The 22047-nt window shown below is 36.9% G+C and overlaps 1 protein-coding gene across 7 annotated transcripts in view; it reads left to right on the top strand.

The window, feature by feature from the left end:
• Nucleotides 1–22047, top strand: part of WDFY3 (WD repeat and FYVE domain containing 3) — a 261585-nt gene that overhangs the window by 193654 nt on the left and 45884 nt on the right. For 5 of the 7 annotated variants that reach the window (XM_082838933.1, XM_082838932.1, XM_082838927.1 and 2 more), the window contains 11 exons: nt 15–114; nt 1701–1861; nt 2873–3102; nt 4194–4303; nt 5904–6086; nt 7441–7598; nt 8696–8773; nt 10483–10710; nt 16714–16767; nt 18981–19149; nt 21537–21700. In XM_082838933.1, coding sequence (XP_082695059.1) covers nt 15–114; nt 1701–1861; nt 2873–3102; nt 4194–4303; nt 5904–6086; nt 7441–7598; nt 8696–8773; nt 10483–10710; nt 16714–16767; nt 18981–19149; nt 21537–21700 — 1635 coding nt within the window. The remainder of the gene's footprint in view (nt 1–14; nt 115–1700; nt 1862–2872; nt 3103–4193; nt 4304–5903; nt 6087–7440; nt 7599–8695; nt 8774–10482; nt 10711–16713; nt 16768–18980; nt 19150–21536; nt 21701–22047) is intronic. The other 2 variants (XM_082838931.1, XM_082838929.1) reach the window with 1 other exon arrangement.

Below are 22047 nucleotides of genomic sequence, written 5' to 3'. Positions count from 1 at the left end.
ATTTTATTGATTAGGCTTCCCCTGAAAGATCGACAAGAACTCAGCAAAAAGAATTTCAGACTTATATTTTGGATAGTGTGATGGACCATTTGCTTGCAGCTGATGTTTTATTGGGTAATATCATGTTTTATTTTCACTCTGTTAAAAGTACCTATAATCACTTCCCTTCTCTATCTAAACCCCAAGTATACCACTTTTTTAACTTCATCTTTTTCCTTCTTTTCTGTGCATTTTCCCCTTATTGGTATTTTCCTATAATGAGGAAAAGGCCCATCTATCTCCTTCCTTTGAACCTGGGATAAAGGATCAACAACAGGGAGTACTTAAGCTGCTTGTCCACGTTCATATGCTCAGAGGTGGCAGGAAGAGGACAAGGAAAGAGAAGAAATGTTTTTAAAACCATATTATGTGAACAGTATATTTTTATGAATTATCTAATACTTTTAAAAATTACTGTGATATACTTACAAATAAGTTACAAATGTAGCACTCTGAATTACCACCCAGGCAACATGCCTGTATAAGAGCACTCAGAAATGCATTACCAGCACCCTCAGAAACTATACCTATTAGTGGAATTATTCAGTTATAGGTATCTATGTTATTCTTTAGAATGGCTTTCAGGATGTAAATTCAAAGCACATTAAAATGTTTTTCCTGTATGTCTCTAGTTACAATAAAACTACAAAACTTGATACATTTACAGTGGAGCTAACATTTATATGTAAAACAATGACAAAATTTAAAGAAGGAAAAGTAATGATTTAGCATATTTGCTAGTTGAATTTCTGGTAATTATATAAATCATAGAACCTCCATGCTATTACATTATCATTTTTTTTTTTAACAAAGTAAGTTTGCCAAGAAAATCTTTAGTGTTGTCATAACATGCAACTCTCAAACTGTGGTGTCAAGTCAGACTTTTGTATTTGTTCTTATCGCTTGAGAATCTTAAGTAACATCAGTCTTACTACATAAAGACACAAAACGAAGAGTTTTGCATTGTGTAGTGATTTAGAGTTAGGTGGGAATAATAATTACAGTCAGTTAAGGCTCCTAATTTCTAGAAAGGAGGGAGGGGCTTAAAGGGGGCATTCTGTTGGAGGAGGAGCCAGGAGGATTAGTGTTGAGGCAGTATGTACACAGCGAGCACACTGAAGCCACCGGGGCAGCTTGTAGAAGAGAAACAGTGCTGATGGGAATCATGGAAGGGGTGAGAGGTACCCCATGACACCACCACCACTGATGGTACTCTGTGTTTTACAGTTCTTTTGGACCTCTCTTTTGCCTCCATTACTTCATTGTGCTTAAAGTTTTGTTTGATGATTTGTTTTGTCCTTTAGTAGTTAGACAGAATCAATTTACAACTAATAAACTGACTTAATTTTTCTCTCAAAGGGAGGCTATGTGTCACTGACAGTTGACGAACTGTTTGCTTATCACAGACTGTCTTAAGTCAGTAAGAAACTTCAGTCTCCATCCATAACACTTTTATCCTGCAGAAATTATTTCTTCCAACATTTATCATGACTTCTGGCCATGAACATCATTTTGCTTAAAGTAGTACATAAGAGCTAATGGTCTTATTTCTAACGGTAGTAGATGTACTCATCTTGCCTTAGCCTGATTTGTTGGAGGGTCTGGTCTTAGGCTGGTGGACATCAATTTTCTTAAGACATTTTTTTCCTGCTGGAATTTAGGGGAAGATGCATCTCTGCCTATTACCAGTGGAGGGAGCTACCAAGTATTGGTGAACAATGTGTTTTATTTCACACAACGTGTGGTGGACAAGCTTTGGCAAGGCATGTTCAACAAAGAATCTAAACTTCTTATAGATTTTATAATTCAACTAATTGCACAGGTAATCCATTGTCACATTAGTTGTAGAGTACATGTTTTCCTATTGAAAAACTTTGCCTCGGGTGTCAAAATTGTTGGAAATAAGTGTAACTAGTAAGATAATGAATGTTGACGTTTTAATGTAAAGTTCAGCTTATTAGAAGTGAATAAAACGTAGGTCTGTAACCATTCCCCCCCTTACCCGTGGCCCGGTGCCAGTGTGTCCAGTATGTAAAGCTTCCTCATTCTCTCAGGCTGTGGGCTCCCACTGCCTTCCCCACTGGCATTGCTCATTGCTAACCACATAGCTGGACAGCTTCCTGTTGGTTTAAAGACCTTAAGTTAATACGATTTGATAGATTTTCATAGTATGATGCATCAGTGTGTCAAGATTTAACAGAGCATGAAGAGTTGATATTAGAGGAGTATTCTCTTCTTGTAATTGAATCTTTACAAAGTTCACTGTAGTCCTTGTTCCTTTGAAGATGTCATATTAGTGTGTGTTTGTGGTACCTTTTCCGGTTTGGCACAAGTGATAAATCTTATTCAACACACGATGTAGAAAGTGGGAAATACTGTTGTCATGTTATTAGACACACACATGTCACCCAAGAATTTTTTAAGAATAAATTTGTATTTAAGCCAAAGAGAAAAGTTCTCACGTGAGATGAAACAACGTCAGAAGTTCTTTACTAACATTTTAGGTAATTTTTTTTTTTTTAGTAATTTTGAGTAGCGATTGATCACCCTTACAAAACTTGTGGGGTAGGAGTCTCTACCCAGATGGCACTTGCCCGTGTTCTGAGGGAGGCTGCTCTGAACACAGATGTATATACACACAGCACTCATCTCATTACATTTATGTGTCTCGTGGGTTCTGAACCTCATAATAGCAAGAGCTTTGTATTTTTTATCTTAGCACCCCAGTACTTAGCATGGTGTCTGATACATAATAAACCTAATAAATGTTCATGTGTGAATGATAAGCAGACTTTTTTTGTCCATTTTATTAAAGTATCTCTCATATCTTTAGTCAAAAAGAAGATCCCAGGGATTGTCACTGGATGCGGTTTATCACTGCCTCAATAGGACCATATTGTACCAGTTCTCCCGGGCACACAAAACAGTCCCGCAGCAAGTAGCTCTCCTTGATTCACTCAGGGTCCTGACTGTAAACAGGAACTTGATCCTGGGCCCTGGGAACCATGACCAAGAATTCATTAGCTGTCTGGCTCACTGCCTCATTAACCTGCATGTTGGAAGGTAACTCTTTTAGGTTCAGTTTGAATTTGTCTTTGATATTTTTCTACCAGAACTCTTTGTTCTACTTTTCTGATTATAACATTTCTTTTTTCTTTAATCTCGGTTTTACTTAAAACTTCATGAGAAGGTAAAAGACAAGGGTTGAATTTCTGCAGTGAAATAATGAGTATATTTTTGCTTTAATTTTCTGTATCTTTAAATTTTTTGTTAATCACATGTCACATATATAATTTTTAAATAAGAGTTTGCTTTTCAAGTAAATTAGATACACACTGTTGGAGGTTAAGAGGGGTAAAAAGATAAGAATGCAATATATGTTAAATGGGTAAAATTAGTATTTTGCCACTGATTGCTTTGCAAGGTATTTCTTTGGTGTCTGCTGGGGGCCAGGCATTGGATTAGGGACTGGGATGAAATGTGAATGAGACAGACCCTGTGGCAGGTCTTGGAGCATGCAGTCTACGAGGGAGGATCCATAACTAAGCAATGTGCTCTTGCTACAAGCACGGTGCTTTGGGAACACATAACAGGTGCCCCTAGCCTGGGAGAGACACCTGCTGAGTTACAGCTTGAACCTGGTTGAGGATGAAGTTAATCCTCCAACGAGAATGGGGAAGAGTGATGTGGGAAGAAAGAGTCATCTATGCGATTGCCCAGAGGGCAAAAAGAATATGGCACATGTAGGAAACTGCAGGTATTTCACTGCTGCTGGAGCAAAGAGTGGTGAGATAAGATATGGGAAAGGGGGCACAGTCATAGGAGGAGAATGTTCTTAAATGAACTTTTCGTAATTTTTAGGTAAAAATGTTAATAGTGATAAAAAAGTGTCTTAAATAGTACGATTCTCCTCTTAATGCTGTAATTTAGTTTAATTACATTCAGTCGAGTGGATTTGTGACATCACTGCTTAAAAATGGCATTTTCATGATAAACTATAAGTTCTGTTCTGTGCATCTGCCAAATGTCTGCCACTTATGGAGCTCTGTGACAGAGCCAGCGTTTACTTGTGTCTGCAGAGTAGTACTTAGTCATCACAGTTTACAGCTGCAGTAATTTCCTTCATATAGTTTAAACTGACTGGAATTTTTCAGCAATGTGGATGGGTTTGGACTGGAAGCAGAAGCCCGCATGACTACATGGCACATTATGATCCCCTCGGACATTGAACCAGATGGTGGTTACAGCCAAGATATTAGTGAAGGTAGTTATCTCAATTTTTTCCCCCTTTTCTCTCCACTCATTTCTAAGATATAACCAAAAAATCCGACTTCAGAAACCGCCAACATTGACAACCAATCTCTCCATAGGGCATACCTGAACATATACCAATATGCCCGCCAGCATATACCAACGTGCTAGCTGTACATCTCCTTATGCCAGGATGAGTAAACCCCTGATATTGCTCGCCCTCCACATTTTATAGTAACACCAGGAAACTTGGTGATACTTACATTTGCACAAGCAGTAGTGCAAATATGATACTAACTTGGCGCTTACTATTAAGAGAGCTGGCTATTGATAGTATTAGGCCAATCACAGTAGAGGCAAATATTGCTTGAGACAGATTGTCAGTACTACCATTTTTATTCTTTCTCCCTTTTTTAAATCTAGTTTTCCCACTGATTTTGTAATTATCGTGCATATGAGAGTCTTTGGGTGGATTGATTTCTAATTTCCAACGTTGTTCAGTTGAAAAGATTAGATAATTACAGAAGTATTTGTCTTTCCAGCAATATTTAGTGTGGTAGTTTTGCATATGATTTTATCCTTTGTAGGTCCAGCACTCATTCTTTCATTCATTTAAGCATTAATTTGTTCTCTGTTCTTTCACTAAAATTTCTTAAACCCCAGACACTAAGGACACAGTGATTGTTTTCACCCCCCAAGGAACTAACAGTCTAGAACACTGGTTCTCAAAGTGAGGTGCTCAGACTAGTAACATTGACATCATTTGGGAACTAGTTAGAAAAGCAGATTCTCTGGCCCCATTCAGATCTACTGAGTACTCAGTACTCAGATACTCTGGGGGATGAAGACCAGCAATCTGTTTGAACAACCTCCCAGGTGATTTTGATGCTTGCTAAAGATGGACTGGCCTAGAGCAGGAGTCGGACAAATTAGCAAGGAGTCCAAAGCAAGATGGAATTTAATAGTAAAAGCTCTAAAAATATTTGTTTACTATTTCTTTCCTTTTGCAAAATCATCAAGAACAATTAACTTATTTGTGAATATACCTTAAATATTTAGATCTAAAATTTACTTTTAAGTGGAAAATAAGTTCTTTTCTTTTATAGAAGAAGCTAGACAATGAAATATATATGTAATTTCCAGTTTTATAAATAAATATGTAGTCTTTTTGCTTGATATAAAGTTTTTTGGTTTTTTTTTTTAAGTTTTCCAAGTAGCCAATCGCATTTTTGGTTATCTGAATAATCCTTTTTTTGTTGTTTTGTTTTGTTTGTTTGTTTTTGCGGTACGCGGGCCTCTCACGTTGCGAAGCACAGGCTCCGGACGCGCAGGCTCAGCAGCCATGGCTCACGGGCCCAGCCGCTCCGCGGCATGTGGGATCTTCCCGGACCGGGGCACGAACCCATGTCCCCTGCATCGGCAGGCGGACTCTCAACCACTGCGCCACCAGGGAAGCCCTGAATAATCCTTTTTTACTGAACTGGCTATGATATGAAGCATTTTTTGGACAATTAAGTACTATACATCTAAGTTGAAATTCTTCAATAAAAAAGAAAAAAAATACTAACTACCTTTATATTCTTTTTGATCAGTTGCTGTTTTTTATTTCCTAGGGCGTCAGCTTCTCATAAAAGCTGTCAACAGAGTTTGGACTGAATTGATTCATAGTAAGAAACAAACCTTGGAGGAGCTTTTCAAAGTCACTCTACCAGTGAATGAAAGAGGCCATGTGGACATAGCTATAGCAAAGCCGCTCATTGAAGAAGCCGGTTTGAAATGTTGGCAGAATCATCTAGGTAAGACAGTTTACAGATATCATGTGACAAAGGGACTTACATACAACTATCATACATGGGTGCACTTTGGATATGAAATTAAAACTTTCCCCGAAAGATATTATGATGACAATAGAAATGAAAATCAATACAGTATAGCCCATTCTAGAATGATTATGCTGAGATTAGGCTTTTCTTCTTAGATTTTTCTTTTAATTTTATTTTGTTTTTGTTTGTTTTTTTTTTTTTTGCGGTACGCGGGCCTCTCACTGTTGTGGCCTCTCCCGTTGTGGAGCACAGGCTCTGGATGCGCAGGCTCAGCAGCCATGGCTCATGGGCCCAGCCACTCCGCGGTATGTGGGATCTTCCCAGACCGGGGCACGAACTCATGTCCCCCGCATCAGCAGGCTCAACCACTGCGCCACCAGGGAAGCCCTCTTTTAATTTAAAAAAAAAATTTTTTTTTTATATGTGTTATACATCAGGCATCTATGAGCTTGGTAAATAATACATTGCTCACAACTTTAGTATGGTCACCATCTTGGTTATGAGTCTACATCCCTTATCTATAATTCTGAAATTCAAAAAGCCCTGAAAACCCAAGGTGTTATTATTAATTTGATGCCAAAACTCACTTGGTAGCAAAACCTAACCTATCTTTGTTTATCCTACTAGGCATTAATATTAATACATTTTGCTGCAGAAATATTAATTATTATATTATTAATTATTGTTTGTTACCTTAGACCTTCTGGTGGTCTAGGGTGATACAGTACATATAATATACAGTATATGTACTGTATCACCATTTTTTTTTTTTTTTTTTTGGCTGTATGCAGGCCTCTCACCGTCGTGGCCTCTCCCGTTGCGGAGCACAGGCTCTGGACGTGCAGGGTCAGTGGCCATGGCTCACGGGCCCAGCCGCTCTGCAGCATGTGGGATCTTCCCGGACCGGGGCACGAACCCGTGTCCCCTGCATCGGCAGGCAGACTATCAACCACTGCACCGCCAGGGAAGCCAGTGTATCACTTTCTTAAAATTCTAAATTCCAAAGTATACACAACACCAAAGATTTTAGGTAGGGGACTGTGAATTGTTATTAACATAGAAACTGATTACAGTTAAAATAAATTTGCATATTACTGCAGAGCTATGAGGTTTCAAGCAAATGTGAGTTCAACTAGTACAATAAATGTCATGCAGCTATCCTTATACAAGATAAGTAAATATAATATCTGAGAGTGTCTGCATCTGTAACATAAGCTGCTTTTGATAACTACAGAATTGTGGTTTGTAACTATTATGCCAAAGTATTAAAAGTAAGGCTAATAAATACATGGAGAAACTGTAAAATACTCTAATTTTAATTTTGTAGCCCATGAAAAGAAATGCATAAGTCGAGGAGAAGCTTTAGTGCCCACCACACAATCCAAATTGTCCCGTGTCAGCAGTGGTTTTGGTCTTTCCAAGTTAACGGGATCGAGAAGGAATCGAAAGGAAAGTGGGCTTCATAAACACAGTCTTTCCACCCAGGTACATTGTTTCGTTTTATTAATGATATGATTAGAAATTTGTAATTCAAGGTTTAGTTGTAGTGTTTTATATAATACACTTAATACATGCAAGCATATGATTTGAAATGGAACTTTTCTGCATTTTTGCTTTAGACAGAAGAGAGAAATAACTCAGGTTGTGGAGCCTTCTCCCATTTTATTATAAAATTGCACTATGAGTGTTGTGTATTTACATCCATTGCATAACTGGACATAAGATGAGATTCAGATATTGATATATGATAGACTATGGATAATTTTTTCTCAGCTCTCCCAAACCTTCCATTTTATTAATAGTTATATAAATTTTAAAGCAACAGCAGACAAAATAGCTTTTTATTTTTTATAATTTTGTTGTACATGCCTGAGATTGATTTTTTTTTTTTAACTCATCTACCTCCAGCATTAATTTCTTCCTCATCATACTGTCTTTGCCATCGCAGAATATTAGTGGCAGCTGTGAAAAGGGCCTGGGAGAAACCATGTGTATGAGTCATTCCATGTGTCAGGTTGGGTTCCCCAGGAAGCACACTCTGAGAGGGAGTTTAGTGTGCAGGATGTTTATTAGGGGTGCCCTTGATATTTGTGGATGGGAGAAGAAGGAAGCAGGATTGGTCACAGGGAAATGTCAGGCTACAATGCAGGTCTGGCGACAGACCCAGCTGTGACCCAGGTGGAGCTTTGGTACCAAAATGACCTGTCAGAGTTGACCTTTACTGAGCTGAAATGGCTGAGCCTGCTTGCCTCCAAATCAGCCAGTGATTGTGGGGTGCCCACAGCTCTCTGCAGCTGAGGAGATCCCTGAAATACTGACAGCGCTCCCAGAAGTTGTGGCAGTGAGCCCTTCCTTGAAAGGGGCACTGGGGGATGGGGGGTATATGGATCTGTGTCCATCACATAAGCCTCTATCAGATTCATTATATAATTAATCTTTCAGAGTTTTCTGTGGGGTTTTTTGGGTGTTGTTGTGATGCCTTTAATAGAATTTTAACTAACTTGGGGGCATTATTTCAAGGCTAGTTAACATTTTTTTCCAGGAAATCATGAAATATTAAGACTTTTTCCACTCATTGTTAGGAGATTTCTCAGTGGATGTTTACACACATCGCGGTTGTTCGTGACTTAGTAGACACACAATATAAGGAATATCAGGAGGTAAGAATCATAATCATAATAATGGTTTGTTTTGCATTCTTTGAGTGAGAAAAGATTGTTTCCCTTGGTATCTTCCTCCTGCTTTTAAGAATAAGTTGCTGAACTGAATTTATCATGAGATAATGTTTTGTTTTGTTTTTTTTGCGGTACGCATGCCTCTCATGTTGTGGCCTCTCCCGTTGCGGAGCACAGGCTCCGGACGCGCAGGCTCAATGGCCATGGCTCACGGGCGTAGCCGCTCCGCAGCATGTGGGATCTTCCCGGACCGGGGCACGAACCCATGTCCCCTGCATCGGCAGGCGGACTCTCAACCACTGCGCCACAGGGAAGCCCAGATAATGTTTTTGATTATCCCTGCCAGCAGCTACTTTGGCCATTGGTTTTAACATAGAAAGACTGGAACTTCCTACAGGCAAACTGCATTAAAAAGTGACAGACTGGAGATCAGCACAGCTGAATCCTAATGACATTCACTACCAACATATTGCATGTGTCTGTTCTTAATAAAAATTAAAATATTGGAAAGATCCCTTTCTTTCATACTTAACAAGGAGACCATGAAAATGTGCATCAAAATCTCTGAGAAGTCTCTAAAATTCTAAAAAATTAAAAGATAAAGGTATTTTTTATTACAAGTGCTTGGTGATTTTGTCAGTAAGAAATATTTTCAGTGAAATCCTCTTGATGAATTCATAGTTACTCAACAACTTATTCGAAATATTTTATTTCCATGGCAGCTGAGTTATATCTTATTAAAGATTTCTGAATGATAAGCTGCTAATATTTTATGGGCATGATACTAGATACTTAGTTGTTACAGGGGATTTCCTCCTGCCAGGAACACATAAGTACTATGATGGTATCATTATAATATCAAGATTACTCCTTCAATAATCATTAGTGTTAGTTGTACAGTATAAAGGGATCTTTATTCTTAAATTGTATACTTATATTCCATGAATTATTAGATAAGCATCTAATCATTAGGTGCTTAGTTTTAAGCATCTACTGTTGAAATGTTACACATTTTGACATTTGACAAATAGAAAGAAGTTATTCCAAGTCATAAATTTCCATTTAAGTAAGGTGGTTTGGATCTATACCAGGGCCAAGTAACAATGGTTTTCCTTTAATTTTTATATGAATGTTAAGTTCCCTATCAGAGATGCATGTTTATATTCTTTACCTAAAATTATTGGAAATGTTACGGTGATTACCAGGAATCTAGTGTGTTGGCAATATTTCTTGATGTGGCTTTCTAGATTTTCTTTTATTCATGTTCTAGTAACTATTTCACAATTGGGGGTGGGGAAGGGGTTTCATCCTTAAATTACTGTCTTTATTAACTCACACTGGACAAACCATTTCCATGTATTTTCATAAGTAATATTACCATCGTCCCTGTCCCTGAGCTACAAGTTCCTTCAGCACTCTGGTCAGGTGTACTGCACACGCTACCCTGTAGGGATCTTCCATGTATTGTATACTTGGTGCTAAAATAATCGGGCCATCACTAAAACCCCACCTTCTCACAAGATCGGCAGCTTACTTTAACCATAAATAAATGTAACTTTACTTTTATAATATTGCCTGAAATTACCTGGATTGGTTTTTGTTTCCAAAGAATAACTTGGTTTCAAGGTACTTGTAGACTGTTCATTGTTGCTTGTGCTTTTGCTTGAAAACCAACCTGGACTCCCTCTTGTTAGCGTCAGCAAAATGCCCTGAAGTACGTGACGGAGGAGTGGTGCCAAATCGAGTACGAGCTGCTGCGGGAGCGGGGGCTCTGGGGCCCCCCTATTGGTTCCCATCTCGACAAATGGATGTTGGAGATGACGGAAGGGCCCTGCAGAATGAGGAAGAAAATGGTGCGGAATGATATGTTTTACACCCATTACCCTTACGTGCCGGAAACGGAACAAGAGACAAATGTGGCGGTGAGTGCGCAGAATTCAGCGTTTGTAGTGACGCTTCCATGTCTTTCTTCTTTTTTGTAAGCGTTTTCCCTTATTTGGTTAATTACGAAAAACACCTAATTTAGAAGATTTGATGAACTATAATAAGTTGATAATGCCAGGGTGCTGGCGGTGGAATGAAAAGGTGCAGCAGGGAGCCTTCACAGTGAAGTGGTTTGGATCTTAGACCCTGGAGCCAGCTGCCAGGTTTGAAACCTGCCTCTGCCCCTTCACTAGCTGGTGACCTTGTACCGGCCACATTAACCTCTTCAGCTTCTGCTTTCTTTATGCCTAAAATGGAGAAAATAACAGTTCCATCTTAGAAGCTATTGGGAGGATTAAATTAATTAAAATTAATAAAGTACTTAGAATAGTGTCTGGCACAGAATAAGCACTATATAAGTGAGTGTTAATAAAATAAACATTGCCACTAAGCAATATTCTTTGAAGAAATACAGAGCACAGTTAAAGAATAATGATAGCCTGAGTGTATAGATCTTCCCATTTATATTGAGAAGCTTCATCACTGGCTCCACGGGTATAAAACGAACAACATTTGCCCCTCAAGTTCCTTTTTATTCAGACAGGTTGCCCTTCCTAAAGCCTTCATTCAGATTTTTGCACTGACCATAAAAATTTTGTCTGAAATAATCATGATCTAGGAATCATGTTTTTGCTTTCGGGAAAATACAGTCTTCCCCAATAAAGTCACTGCAAATTTGGAAGAGAAACCCTTCATGGTTTAAGTACTTTCACATACTTGACTTTAATATGATTCTCTCAACAATTGAAGAAACTAAGATTTATAAAGAAGACTTGACACGTGTGTCTTCTAGTAAGTAGTTCAGATCATATAACATGAGACAACTTGCATTGTTCCAGTGTCTCTTTTTTTCCCAACCAAAACCCTGGCTCCATTTATCTTGTGCTAATTGACTATACATTTGTCCTGATGCTACTTAGAATATAGGCCTTAGACCTGCTAATATATAGTTATTTAAGTTTTTTTTTTTTTAAGATAGCTCCCTGAAGTTTACTTTTCTCAAAATTATTCCGTTCTGTCAAGAATGCCGTACTTGGGGGACTTCCCTGGTTAAGACTTCGCTTTCCAATGCAGGGGGCGTGGATTGGCTCCCTGGTCAAAGAGCTAAGATCACACATGCCTTGTGGCCAAAAACCCAAAACATATCGGGACTTCCCTGATGGCACAGTGGTTAAGAATCTGCCTGCCAATGCAGGGGACATGTGTTCGATCCTTGGTCCGGAAAGATCCCACATGCCGCAGAGCAGCTAAGCCCGTGTGCCACAACTACTGAGCCTGGGCCCTAGAGCTTGCGAGCCACAACTACTGAAGCCTGTGTGCCTAGAGCCCGTGCTCCTCAGCAAGAGAAGCCACCTCAATGAGAAGCCCATGCACCACAACGAAGAGTAGACCCCGCTCGCCACAACTAGAGAAAGCCCGTGTGCAGCAACAAACACCCAATGCAACCAAAAATAAATAAATAAAAAATAAAGTAAAATTTTAAAACAGAAGAACAAATTCAATAAAGACTTTTAAAAATAATAAAAATAAAATAAAAAAGAATGCCATACTTGATAAATTTTAATTTAAAGCACTGTAATTTCTAATACTAGCACACTATGTAGAAAAAAAAATCCACCCATATTTTTGCAGCCTTTTAATAGCACCTACATTTGTCAGATCAGACTAGGAATATAATCTCTATTCTTCATCCATTTTCCCCAAATAAATAATTGAATAAGAGTTTAAGCCTGTAGCAATTTGATAAAATATTTCTTACTGAGTCAACACTCATTCAAATTGAATCCATTCAGGGATAGGAAAATAGAAGATGTGCTCTCCTAAATACGTGACCATTCACTATTTCTATATAACTGAGGCATATACTTTTTGAGTTACATAACCATAGTATTTTTTTTATTGTGTCTACACCTTTCCTTCTTTATAACAGTGTCATTTGTTTTACAAAAGTATATTTGAAGTTCTGTATCAGATAAAAACAAAATAACCTATTCAGAGTCCACACTTACAACCTTAATATCATTAGCATTTTACCTAAGCCAAGGAGTTCATCAGTCTGTGAAATCTAAACAGACAGTCTCAGAAATAAGTATGAACCATACGGAACTTTTTTTTTTTTTTTTAAACCAGATGGGTTACATATTGGGAAATACAAGGCAGTCAAGAAATGTTAGAGATACGTTTACAAAAAAGGAAAAAGCAGGTGGGAAGGGGAGATGATTACAGATTGTAGAATTCATGCTGCTGCTTAAGTTCATGCACAAGTCAAGGTTAATCTGCTATGATGAAGTTTTCTGAATGAATAATGATTTTGGTGTTGCTTGTTCAAAATCTTTTGTAAATTTGAAACCCCATTAAATGTCCACTTTTTTTCTTATGGAATATGTAGTCTGGCAATATCAACAGCAAAGAAAATTCCAAAAAGTAGAGCAGCTGCTATCCCACTAACTTCTGTTGTGAAATCAAAAAAGGAGAGCAGATATTTAACGAAGCACAGTGAGCCTTGATAGTCTGCAGAGCGGTCACTTGCAGTTTCCTGTATGTCTCATGACAGCCCTCTGAAGTATAATTATATTATTATCCCAATTCCACAGATGATAAATAGAAGCCTAGAAAATTAAGGAACACCTTCTAGGTCATGCTAAGTACTGGAGCAAGATATAATGACTATAGATTGACAGTTCCTCAGACGTTCCTCACTCTTGAAAAAGGATTCCAATCTTTGGTGGTTTTGAGAAGTTGTCAGTGGACAGTGAATTTCTTCCAGACAGAACCACATATTGGGTTGGCCAAAAAGCTCGTGTGGGTTTTTCCGTAATGTCTTATGGAAAAACCTACACGAACTTTTTGGCCAACCCAATACTAGGTTTTGTCTCTCTAATGCTAAAGAATATCTAGAACTTAATGTTGAGTGAATGGACTTACCAGCACTCTTTCTTCCTAAGTTAGAGTTTATCCATTGCTTCCCATTCAGCATGCTTATAGAATTTTCCTAATTATTTTTCCACTAAAAAGGGCTAGAGTCAAATTTTATGGGGTGTGAAGTTTATATAACTTGGGGAGGCACTATAAGAAAAAGAGTACAAAATTATGAATACAAAATTACTAGGGCCCCACTTCCAGGACTTTGAAAGGAGCCCATGGGAAGTGACGGCTGTTGAGGTATATGCTTCATTAATTTCACCGTAAATCCTCCTGTGGTCTGAGCTGTATTAAATATTGCCTCCCAGAGTTAGAGATCAGTCACGTCTTCCCTTTCAGCTCCCATAAACGTGTTGCCCTCCTTGCACCCATGTTTATAAAATATATAGGCAGTACTTTTTGCGACGTTACAGGTATTTCAGGTATAACAGGTACAAACTGAAAATTGCTTTTAAGGCCTTTTGATAGGTAAAACAGGCTTTGCCAGGAGTAAGGACAAATGATTTGATCTTTGCTTTATTTATGAAGAACAATTATTGTTTTAAGTAAAATTTAAATCTTTAGGCCTCTTAATTGAACTAAGAAATAGAGTGATGATTTAAAAGTTATTTCTTGTTTTAAAATCTTTGATGTGTTAGAATCAAGTGATTATTTCTTTAGTTATTAAAGTTTTATTTCTTAAACCTGGATAATGCTACATACTGTATTAAAAAATAGCTTACCCTTTATTATTAGTTTTGAATTTTATTTTTAAATTAGTTGTTTATTTATAGAATGTAGAACATATGTGAGTGTTTCATTTGCCACCGACTTAAAAGCCTTGAAAGTTTATCAACTAAAATTGTTTTAATGAGAACAACAATATTTTTTTTGTCCTGAGAAAAGTTATATACATGTGGAAAATTCTCCTATCTCACAAAAAAATAATTTATCCCCTTTGCACAGGGACTTTCCTTAGGGGACCATTTTCAAAACTAAAATAGCTATACTGAATTGCACTGTAATTCTGTATTTTAAGTGGTAGTATTAGTTATAAATATTAAGATGTGAGCCTGGGATATGATGAAAGTTAAGAAGTTATATTTAAGTACTAAAACCAGGTTTTAGTTCTGTAATCCCCTTATTTTCACAGAATAATAATCACAGAATAATAATCTCAAACAAGTTGACTATTCTTTGCAAATATCATTGGGGCAAAGACCTCACCGTTTCCTGTTAATGTTGGGTTGGACTGCTTGGGGCAGAAGGGTAAATGACTTACCTGAAGTTCCTTTTCTAATTAAGGGAGTCTCATGTGGGTGCCTCCACATATATTTTTATATAATATATAGATATCACAGGACTCATAGGAACTAAGCAACTCATTCAAGAAATTCCATTGCCAGCAATATAGAAAAATTGGAAGTAAAGGGAATATAAAATTATTTTCTACAAATTCTGACTTTGAAAAATTTAGGTTTCTATATAAACATAATTATAATAATAATTCAGTTATAAAAGTTTAAAGAGCGCTATGATAATACTAAAATTATTAGTATAACATATATCTTCGCTAATGAATGTTGTACCTTTTAGTAAAATAAGATCCTCAGTCAGTAAGTGGTTCAGTGAGCAAATATGTATTAAACTAGCACTGTGCCCTGTGCTGCAGGGAAAATACAATTGTGTACATGTCAGACCCTGCCCACATTCTGGTTGGGGATATATAGTGGACATCAGAATTGGGTTTGACAATAGTAATTGGTCATTTTGCTATATTGGTTTATCACATATCTATCCAGTGATCCACCTTGTTTTTTTATTAATTTCAAAATGAGTTGCAGAGTCAGTACCCTTCACCCCTAAATACTTCCCCATGCATATCAATAGAGTTCAACATTTGTTCATAATTCTTTTTTATTGACATAAATTTTAATATATTGAAATATATAAATCCTAAGTGTACCGTTCAGTGAGTTTTAACAAATGTGTAGTAATACTCATGTAACCCAAATCTTTACCAAGATTGAGAACATAGATGTATATTTTCAAGATTATCCTTCAACATAAGGTATGCTTTTAAAAGTTTGCTTTTAAGGAGAGAGGTTTATTAAAACCATATTAAGTATTTGAAAGTATGCCCAGTAGTTCAATGTTTGTTTTGCCAGGGGAAGCAAACATCTGTAAAAGCATTTTGCTTGCTCATATTTACTCTAGGGAAAGGTACTAGAAGTCATCTCCAGGTACAAACTGTGAAAAGGAAGAAAAATTGGAATGATTCTTGGATGTGTTACTGTCTGTCTGTAGCTGTCTGTGTGTTTACATGCACAAGTCACACACTCCAGCTCAACAGATACTGCCTTCTTGTTAGTCGAGATTTTATTGAGAATAAAATATAGAGTAACTACCTAATTCTTTAGAAAGTAATTTTTACAAAAACTTTTGGTTTGGAAGGTGATGATCCAGGCTTCCTTCTGCTTTCAGCCTTTCTGAGGTCATAGCTGTGAAGGTAGCAAAGGAAATAGGTCCTTGGGCTTTTAGGGGAAGGTGTTTTTTCACTAACAAGCACTTAGTGATTTCTGTGGTATGGGATATTGCAGATAATAGTTTAAACCAGTTGCTTCTGTTACAAAACAGATCTAGGGATAAACACAGTAAAAGGTAGGTGGAAGGTGATAGCTAGCACTAGGTTCTATTATCTGGTTTTCTGTTTTTTCCTTTGAAGCCATATAAAGAGTTGCCTGTAAATCATCCATGACACTGGCAGCCTGTGGTGAAGTTTTGTCTCTGTGATTTTTAAGTTTGTCCTGTTCAGTAGCCTTGAGAATTTTAGTGTAGTTTCTTTTACTTTAAAACTACTTTGGATAAGTGAGAAAATAATCACAAGATGCTAAGTGATTATTTCAAGCAGCTTAGGATATCATATTAATTTTGTGTGAGTGTATCTTCCATATTCCATACAGTCCTCAAGAATATTTTATTTTTGTGTTGTTCTTTGTTATTTTTTTCTGATGTGTCTATACTTAATACCCTGTTTTCAGTCTGAGATCCCAAGTAAACAGCCTGAGACACCCGATGATATCATTCCTCAAAAGGTAAAACACAAAATACCATAAAAGAATGCAAAATACTTGCAGTTTTGTTTTTTTTTCCTTTGTGTTATTTTGTTTTGTTTTATTTTGTTTTATTTTAGTGCATGGTAGACTAGACTAACCTAAAGGGTTGACTTTCGATTTGTTGTTTCTATAAGTTCCTTAGAGTTGAAAAGTGAATTTCATTCATGCTGAGAGATGTCCTCGTCTCTCTTGCTTTGTTCTGATTAGCTTTGTAGGGTCTGTATGTTGCTCACTAACAGGCTGAGTATTCACTGCTCTCACCATGAAATGTGTACTGCTTCACACTTAAACTAACAAGTCCCAAGGCATGTTAGTAATGGGCAGCCTGACACTACCAACTTTTTTTTTCAATTACTCATTTAATTCTTCTAGATATTAAACAGTATATATTTTGAGAATGCAGGTGTATTCTCTTTTAAAATTACTTTTTCAATCAGAAGGAACTAAATGGAAACTAAGCATATATGACCACTTTTTAAAATACAATTTTAATTTATTTTAATTAATTTAAATTTATATAATTGTTTTCTTTTTCCAGAAGGATTCAGTACATAATAAAGTAAAAAAAAAAAAAAAAATGCAGTTCAGAAATATACCTCAAAATATTTAAGGGAAAATGCTTATAGTTCCAAGTTTAAGTCAGGTATGAAGTCAGTAACCAAGATGTTGTCCCACATCTGTTAATTCATTGTCTTGCCCATCACTAACTATGCTTTCATCTTTTTAAAAATGAACAGTTATGAGTTGAAGATAATTGTTAGATCTCATGTAGAGAATTGTTATAGTACAAAATTTACTACCCTGCTTTCATTTCAAAAATATTGCAGTATTATTAGTTGGTTCATCAGATCCTTCCTTCCATAACTGTAATTTTTTTAAATAGCATTTCAGTACTTTCCTGTGTTATGTATTTCAGTTTCCATTTGCTGCATATCATTCATCAAGGTAGCTTGCAGCTCTCTTCATTCTCTAACTTTATACCTGAAGTTAAAAGAAGTGTAATGGTGGCTTGAGTTAGGCATCTTTTCATCTCAAAATTGGTTCAGTATTTTAGTCTAAATATTCCTGTTGGACACTTGTTTTCTACTTTAGTTGAAAATCATTTTTTTAAAAAGGTCTTGCTTAAAATAAGCATTATTGTAGACAATACATATAACTACCTGAGTCGAAGAGTTAGGCTGATAGAATACTTTCAATTAGACATTCATAGGAAAAGAAAGGTAAGATAATGTTTAGAAAGGGAAGGTCTTTAAGCATGTTTCAAACCCTGTCGTTTTCTTAATTGTTAATTTAAAGTCTGGGTCTCATTATGATCAACGTGTATACATATAAATTTTTCCCTATGGTTTTACATTTTTGTAGGAAATTTTAGACCTTAATTTTTCATTAACTATTGTTTTAAGAAAAAAAAAACTTTGGGTCAATTGGAGAACCTGTTTTTAGGATAAAAATTATTCTGAAAAGGAAATGCTCTTGTATCATACACCAAAAAGGTAAATCTTTTCTAATGTTTCTACATAATTAATTTCTTCTTCAAAATGGACTTATATGTTCTTGATATACTCATTTAGTTAGTAAGTTTATGGATCACATTCTTTTACACACAAACAACAGGATGTTTTAGCAAATTAGACATACCAGCTCGGAGTGGCAGGCCAACCAAACAGTGTCATCTGGCCTGAAGTCAGTCGATTCCATATTGGGTCAGGACTCTCTGAAGGTTTGGGCCATTTCCAGAGTTCCAGAGAGACATGGGAATATGGGAACAGGGCAGTCCTGGGTCCCTACCTCCAAATATCTGAAGTAAACACTCACACAGGTAATTCCAACTGAATGGATGGCCCTTTAGGCCTATTTACTTGGGGTGGAAGCAAGGTTTCAGGCTCCTCAGAAACTAGACATCCCCTTGCAACTTGATACTCTCCGACACTGGGCATTCTCTCTACTGTACTGATGCATCAGTAAGGCTGTACTATACTAACATGGAAACATTTGGCTAAAGATGATGTGTTTCTTTTTTCGGGAGGAACAAAGCTTCTAATATTGTTGTTTTATATATATATTTTTTAAATCAGTGCAATTTAAAAATAGAGAAACTTAACCCAAAAGACTGTGGATTTACCCTGTATAAATACAGTCTATTAATTCTTGAAGATAAATTATCTGAGTCCTTTCCTTTTGTTGTTTCTTAGAAACCTGCTCGATACAGAAGAGCTGTAAGTTATGACAGTAAAGAATACTACAAGCGACTAGCCTCTGGCAACCCAGCCATTGTCCAAGATGCCATCGTAGAGAGTTCGGAAGGTGAAGCTACTCAACAAGAACCAGAGCATGGTGAAGACACTATTGCTAAAGTCAAAGGTCAGCCTTCCTCTCTGATTTTAATTAAAAACCATTTGGGAGCATTCCTTTTACTTGAATCTATATGAAAATATTAGCAACTATAAACAGTAGGGTCAACCTAAAAGTATCCGTACATATTTTACTATCACATCCTTCTTAAAGATTGATTTCTATATCAGAACTAAAGAGACTGTCTCTTCTTTATTGCCTACAGATGAATGTAATGTGCCTGTTGGCTTGATAATTTTTTTTCACTGTATCTGGCAGAATTCTCAGTGGTGCCTGATATTTAAGTTAAGGCCCTGAAAACTAAATAAATATATATAAAACTAAAACAACCACTAAATGTGTCATTAGTGCATGTTGGCTAACAGTAAGAAATAATGGTCTTTCTTCTAATGAGCTAAGACAGATTATTCCAAAGCTATACTTTATGAGCCTAGAAAGACATGCATATGGTGATGAATTGGACTAAAATGGCCATGGACTTTTTGATTTGTACTTCTGCATATGTGTGCCCCCTGCCCTCTTGCTACAGCTTCTTTGTGATCTGGACCTACCCAGTCTTGAAGATACTGGTCAAACTGTCCTCCTCTGAAGGCTTTTCCAACTCCGCTGTCCTCCAGTAGCACTTTGCTCATATCTTTTATAGCAGTTTCAGTGATTTCTTTCACTGATTTATGTTTTCCTAAATTATAAGTTTCTCAGAGGCAGAGATTATTTCTCCTCTTACTCTATAGATTTTGGCACATGCCTGGCACAAAATGGGAATTCAGTCAATATTGAATAAGTAAATCAGTACATTGTTTTAATTTTTTAAGCCTCTGATTTATCATAAATTCAAAAGTCTTGGCGTAGTCTATAGATAAAACCCTAGAATATAAATTAAGAACTCTAAATTAAAAATTATTTTCAGATCTCATTGATAAAAAACTAACAGTATATGACCATGTCAACAAAAAAATTTATCTGCTGTTGTGATCGGTTTCTCCTATTACATTATACCTGTTCTCTCCTGTGATAACTATGAATTACTAAAGATTTCATAATCCATCTAACATTTTCATAGAATCACTGAAACTTTTATTAGTTGAACAAAGTTTTCAGCCTTATCATTTCTTGACACTGCATCAGCAAAGTTATTGAGATGGGTCCAAAGTTCTATTTCCTGGCTATAACCAAGGTGTATAATTCACAGAGTTTGTGATGTCTTGTGTTTGGGTCATTGGCATTTAACTTCTCTTGGCCTCATTTTCCTAATGTCTAATTGAGCTAAAACCACAAATTTTGGTGTCACTACTATGATATGCAAGATGCTATGCTAGACATAGAGTTGGAGGTTTTGATTCGTCAAACTAAAAATAAAGCAGCTGGAAACTTTTCGCCTTGTGGATATTCTCAGCAAGACTTGATCTTTCTTGTTTATTTATTATACTCTTTCACATGTGAAAATGAGGTTGTTCCCAAGGCAGAGCAGAACCTCTGATAACTTGTGTTCAAAGGCTAGGATTCTAACAGGCTGATTTACGTTTATCCAAAATTCTTAGTGTAACTATCGTTGGTAGATACAACATTACTTTTTTTGGTACAGAACTAAAGAATATGAAATTAAATGTGAGATTTAGAGTTTATTTTGAGTGCTTCCCATACTCTGGGTTATCAGTGGTTACTTTCATCAGCTGATTTTAATTTCATCTGTGATTATCAATAAAATTATCAAAATGTAGGCAGTAAAATGATAACTTATATGGCACATTAAATTGTCTGGCCCTATATTTTTAAAAGAATTGTTTTCTTATTCTTTATGACCTGATGATTTAATCAAATTCATTCATGTATGAATGACCATACTGCCACTTGTAATATGAGTCTTGAAGTAGTCCTCATGGGCCCTCCAAGTAGGTGGAATCTCTTATAATCATGTTTATAACTCGCTGTCCTAATTTTTGTTTCTGATAATGACTGATCATTTATTGAGGATATCCCCTCAATGACACCTGCCCATTAGCACCACCACTTTTACCATTAATTATGATAAGACCTCTGTTTATCATCATCATCTGACACTTACTGAGAATTTACTATTTATTATGCGTGATACTAAACACTTTACATGAATTACCTCATTTAGTCCTCCAACAATCCTCCTGGTATCCATGATAGATAGTATTCTTGTCCCGGTTTTACAGATGAGAAACTGAGGTTCAGAGGGGACAAATAATACTCCAGGGTCATGCAGCTGTTTAACTCCAGAGCCTGTGCTGTTGACCACTGAACTGTGCTGCCTCCCCATACCTTTCAGAACTATCTCAAATTGGAAATGTAGAGGAGGGACTACATGAGACTAAACGGCTCTCAAATGACCCCAGCAAGACCACATGACCCTCTTGGCTCTTACCCTGCAGGACTGGTCAAGCCGCCTCTAAAACGGTCTCGATCTGCACCTGATGGAGGAGATGAGGAGACCCAGGAGCAGCTACAAGACCAGATTGCTGAGGGTAGCTCTATAGAAGAGGAGGAGAAGACGGACAACGCCACCCTGCTGCGCCTATTAGAAGAGGGAGAAAAGGTACCTTACTTCTGAAAAGGAGGGATTGTATTAAGTGGTTTGTTTCCATTTTACAAGACTAGTTGAAGGGTATTTATCTGGCAGCCAAAGGTAAGTATTTTAGCCTCTGCAGTGAAATCAGTATTAGGTGCCCTTTTGGGTTCAACACTCTGCGTCTTTCATCTGTAGGGTTTTCTGACCTCTCTGAACACGCTGAACAGCAAGAAGTTGCATCAGATATAGTATTAACAGTTGACACCTAGTTCACTGTCTTCCTCTAAACCCTTCATTAGGCTGCAACTCTTGCCATAATTCTCGTTTCAAACCCATGTACACAACCCATTCGGTAATTTGGCCCTGTATTTTTT

Source organism: Leucopleurus acutus (assembly GCF_964270905.1).
Source record: "Leucopleurus acutus genome assembly, chromosome: 4".
Classification (NCBI taxonomy): domain Eukaryota; kingdom Metazoa; phylum Chordata; class Mammalia; order Artiodactyla; family Delphinidae; genus Leucopleurus; species Leucopleurus acutus.
The sequence above is the reverse complement of the archived record's forward strand: the minus strand, read 5'-3'. Positions and strand labels throughout refer to the sequence as shown.